We start from the raw sequence: 3,944 nt of genomic DNA, 5'->3' as shown, positions 1-3,944 counted from the left end.
TTTCGCTGGAGTGACAATTTTAGCAAAAAGTGAAAACTCTGACCTGAAAAAGAGTGAAATGAAATCAGAAAGATTCAGATTTGAGCAAGGCAACACTTAAGAAGGTTTGTGGAGGATGTCAGATGGAAATGAAGGTGACTGTATTTAAGATGAAGGAAATGGAAACCATGCGTGTGTGTGCGTGTGTTTATGAGAGACAGAGTGTGGGGCACAGAGAGTGAAAACAGGAGAATGTGTAGGCTGTCAGTAAGATTCACTCAGAGTCAGCCTCACTAGAGCAATGACAATGAACCTGCCTTGACGATAAACACTTTTTTTTGGATTTTTATATTTTTCACCATGGCTAGACCAGTTCCAATTTTTATCTGGGTAGTAAAAAGTACTCTCCTGGTTTTCATTCTCGTAGTACCTGTACATACGCAGGGTAAGTCAATTTCTTTGTGTTTAGCTGCTGTTGTCTCCAAGACATTATTGTCATTAGTTTATTCCTTTTTTTTACATATTGCTCTTAAATTTTGCCTTGTTAAGTTGTTTACGTTTTAAAATAACTTCCATATCTGTCAAGATTTTGCCTACAGTTTGTTTCGGTTTGTTCTTTATGTTTTCGGTTACAAATTCCTTCGTTACAAACTGTTTTGAACTTTTACCCGTGCGATTTATCCTCTTGGATTGTGACACATGGTGGTTTAATAGTTGACCTCAAAAGGAAAATACTGTCTAAGAAATATAAAAAGTTCTTCTCTTTTATAGAGGTTCACAAGTTGTTTTACGGAATGAATACAAGTAGTGTTCAAGTCAAACTGGGACTTTTGTCCTAAATAACAGAATACAGTTATAACAGTAAAAATTCCTTTATTTCTTTATATAATCCCCTGCTACATTAATGTACTGATCCCAGCATTTTACCTGTAAAACCCTAGCCTCCCAGGAACTGCTTTAACAGCCCAAACATGTGGAAATGGCTTGGAGCGAGGTCAGGACCGTACGTGGGATGTGGCAAGCCGAGTTCCTGTTACAAAGTCTTGTTCATGAATGATTTTGTATACAGTTCTTACAGACAGATGTGTCTTTTCCACATGTTGGCGCCAAAGTGAGGCGCGATTTTCAAGGATTAGGTGTTCCACTCACTGAATGTTCACGGGAACGAGTGCAGTGGGCTCTGAGTCACCTCGTCTGGGATCGTAATTTATAGACATATGGTCTTCTTAAAAAGTGTGTTTGCACCATTTCAATGTTTTACTGTGGCTAAGAGTCTCATCATCTTACTGTTTGAGAAGTTTTCTGTGAATGTCAATCAGTTATATACCCTCACCAGAAATTTCATACAATCCTATTTGACTTGAACACCTTCTTATTTAGCTAAGGAGATTAGGTACCTTCACAGTATGATGGTGGAGAAAAAGGACGGGTTTTCAAGACAAGCACTACCACATGGCTAATAAAATAAACTATGGAGAAATTATTATTTATTTTAATATAATTAAACAACAATGATGACATGAATTAAACTTATATTAATATTAATAATAATAATAATAATAACAACAACAACAATAATAATAACAATAATAATAATAATAATAATAACTATAATAATAATAAAAATAATAATACTACTACTACTACTACTAATAATAATAATAATAATAATAATAATAACAACAACAACAACAATAATAATAATAATAATAATAATAATAATAACAATAATAATAACACCTCTTAAGGAGTTTCGAAAATATTCTACAGATAATTTGAGGGCTATTCAGCTTGGCTGTGTCCATGGTTGGATATCACTCTCTCATGTCTCTTCATAGAAGAACTCAAGAAACAAAAGTTTGGATTTGAATAATAGTACAATTTTATGTCTTCAAGCCAAACCATATGATAGACTGCTTCAGTTACCAAAGTTTTATTTCATGTAAAATAAGTGTAGAGCTTCATGACTAATTATGAAATAAATCATATCACAACCGAGTTCTCTGAATGAAAATATATATTTATAGTTGGTGTGGCTGTGTGCGTGTATACAGTAAAGGAGTAAGATAATTAACTAGGCCTGGGTCTGATTACTGATGGTGTTTAGCTTTGTTTCCTAAAAATGATTACAGAAGATTTAGCAGAGCTGCATGTGGTTTGCATTTGTCTACATTTCACTGTACATGACACACATAAACTGAGCAAGATTGTTATAATCCAAATCATGCAGATGCAACAGTTTTTGCAGGTAAAACCTCAGATAATCACATCTATCTGCACAACTTACGAATGTGAGTCTTTCAGTTTTCTCAACAAAAAAAAAAAAGAAAAAAAAAGTGATGCTCAAATGTTTGCTTTGGTTCAACAAGCAGCATATAATTTAGTGTGTTTGCGGTCTTTATAAGAACAACTTTTCATCTATCTTTCTATCTGTTCTCTGTAGGTCCGGTTGCTTCGTGTGTCCCTGAAATCAAAGTTCGGAAGAACACAGTTTACGAATCCTCCAGAGAACGCCGGTTAAACATCCCCTGCCCGGTGACGTATTGTGCAGCGGTTCCTGCTGTTGCATGGATGAAAATTGATGAAACAAGCAAATACATACCGATCAATGAAACAAATCACGTATCAATTACACAAGAAGAAACAGGGTTGAAGAATATTATATCATATTTGAGCTTTAGGGACATATCAACACATAGCAACGGAGTTTACAGATGTAAGATTTTCACAGGGAACTTTTCACTGGAAAGCCACAACATTAATATAAATGTTTCAGGTAAGGAATCGATCCACAGTTCTACAACATTGAAAAGTATCATTGTTTAGCCTGAGACTGGTTAGAATACAGTATAACTACTAAACTAAAAATAATCAGATTTAACTCTCTCCCATAGATTCCAGTTACCTTAGTGCAAATAACAGCACTGGATTTTCAGAGACGAAGTCAGATGTCAGCTGGCTTCTGTACGCCTTTATCTGTTTAGGAATACTCGGACTAGTTGTGACCGTGATGATGATCTCTTTCCTGTGCATAAATATATGTAAGTCTTGTAATTATGCATTATGAACTAAAATTCTAAAAAAAAAAAAAAAAAAAATCACTATACATTTTTTAACATTTAAACCTATTTTCTTCAGGTTCAAGAAAAGCTTACAGTCGTAGACACAAAGTAAGTCTCATCAGCATACACTATGATTTCCCACACATTCTTTTATGCAATGTTAAAAACATCTCTCTTTTTTTGGTCCTATCTAGAATGCAGTGCCCTGTCTGAAACCAAGGAGTGCCCCTACATCAGGAAAGTCCCAGGAAATTCCAGAAGAGCAAAACAACATCTATGATGTCCCTACAGATGATGTGCACTCAGAGTTGGACTCCTGGCATGCACAGAACGATCAGGAATGCACATCAGACATGAGGAATGGATACAGGAGTAGTGATGGATCACAGCAGATCGTTTATGCCACTCTTCAACATCCTACGGCCCGAGGACCTCCTGCAACCCGTCATCAATCAAGAGAACACCTTTCGGAATATGCATCCATTCGAATTTCCTAAAAACTTCCTGTAACTGTAGATAAAACTGTAACAATCTATATACAGTATATGAAGCAGAGGAATTAGAAGATTTGTAAGCATATAGTTGTAGTTATTGAAACTTGTACTTAAAACAGAACATACGTTACACATACACCAATCAGGCATGACATTAAAACCATTAATATAATAACCACCCACGTTTAGGTTGCCCTTATGCTGTTGGGGTACTGTAGCTCTGGCCCCACGGGGCATACTGTAGCTCTGCAGGGTGTCTGTGGGTGTGCTGGCACCAACACCTTGGCAGCAGATTCTTTGGCTGATGTAGGTTGTGGAGGCGCCCATGGATCAGGCTTGTTTATTTGGTGCATCCCATGGGTGCTCGATCGAATTGGGATCTGGGGAATTTGGAGGCCAGATCCTTTTT

General features: G+C 36.3%; 1 protein-coding gene across 1 annotated transcript; it reads left to right on the top strand.

The window, feature by feature from the left end:
* Nucleotides 1-211: 211 nt before the first annotated feature.
* On the top strand, nt 212-3,626 carry LOC128524610 (B- and T-lymphocyte attenuator-like). The gene is made up of 5 exons (XM_053497256.1): nt 212-424; nt 2,423-2,755; nt 2,874-3,020; nt 3,118-3,149; nt 3,236-3,626. The coding sequence occupies exons 1-5, from the start codon at nt 340-342 to the stop codon at nt 3,536-3,538; spliced, it is 900 nt and encodes a 299-aa protein (XP_053353231.1). The 5' UTR covers nt 212-339; the 3' UTR covers nt 3,539-3,626.
* Nucleotides 3,627-3,944: the final 318 nt, after the last annotated feature.

Source organism: Clarias gariepinus, chromosome 5 (assembly GCF_024256425.1).
Source record: "Clarias gariepinus isolate MV-2021 ecotype Netherlands chromosome 5, CGAR_prim_01v2, whole genome shotgun sequence".
Lineage (NCBI taxonomy): Eukaryota > Metazoa > Chordata > Actinopteri > Siluriformes > Clariidae > Clarias > Clarias gariepinus.
The sequence above is the reverse complement of the archived record's forward strand: the minus strand, read 5'-3'. Positions and strand labels throughout refer to the sequence as shown.

Excerpts from the sequence above, each read along its gene's own strand:
- LOC128524610 (XM_053497256.1), top strand. The coding sequence starts at position 340 with ATGGCTAGACCAGTTCCAATTTTTATCTGGGTAGTAAAAAGTACTCTC. Across the intron at positions 2,756-2,873 it reads CATTAATATAAATGTTTCAG|ATTCCAGTTACCTTAGTGCA; the intron begins GTAAGGAATCGA and ends TCTCTCCCATAG. Across the intron at positions 3,150-3,235 it reads CTTACAGTCGTAGACACAAA|AATGCAGTGCCCTGTCTGAA; the intron begins GTAAGTCTCATC and ends GGTCCTATCTAG.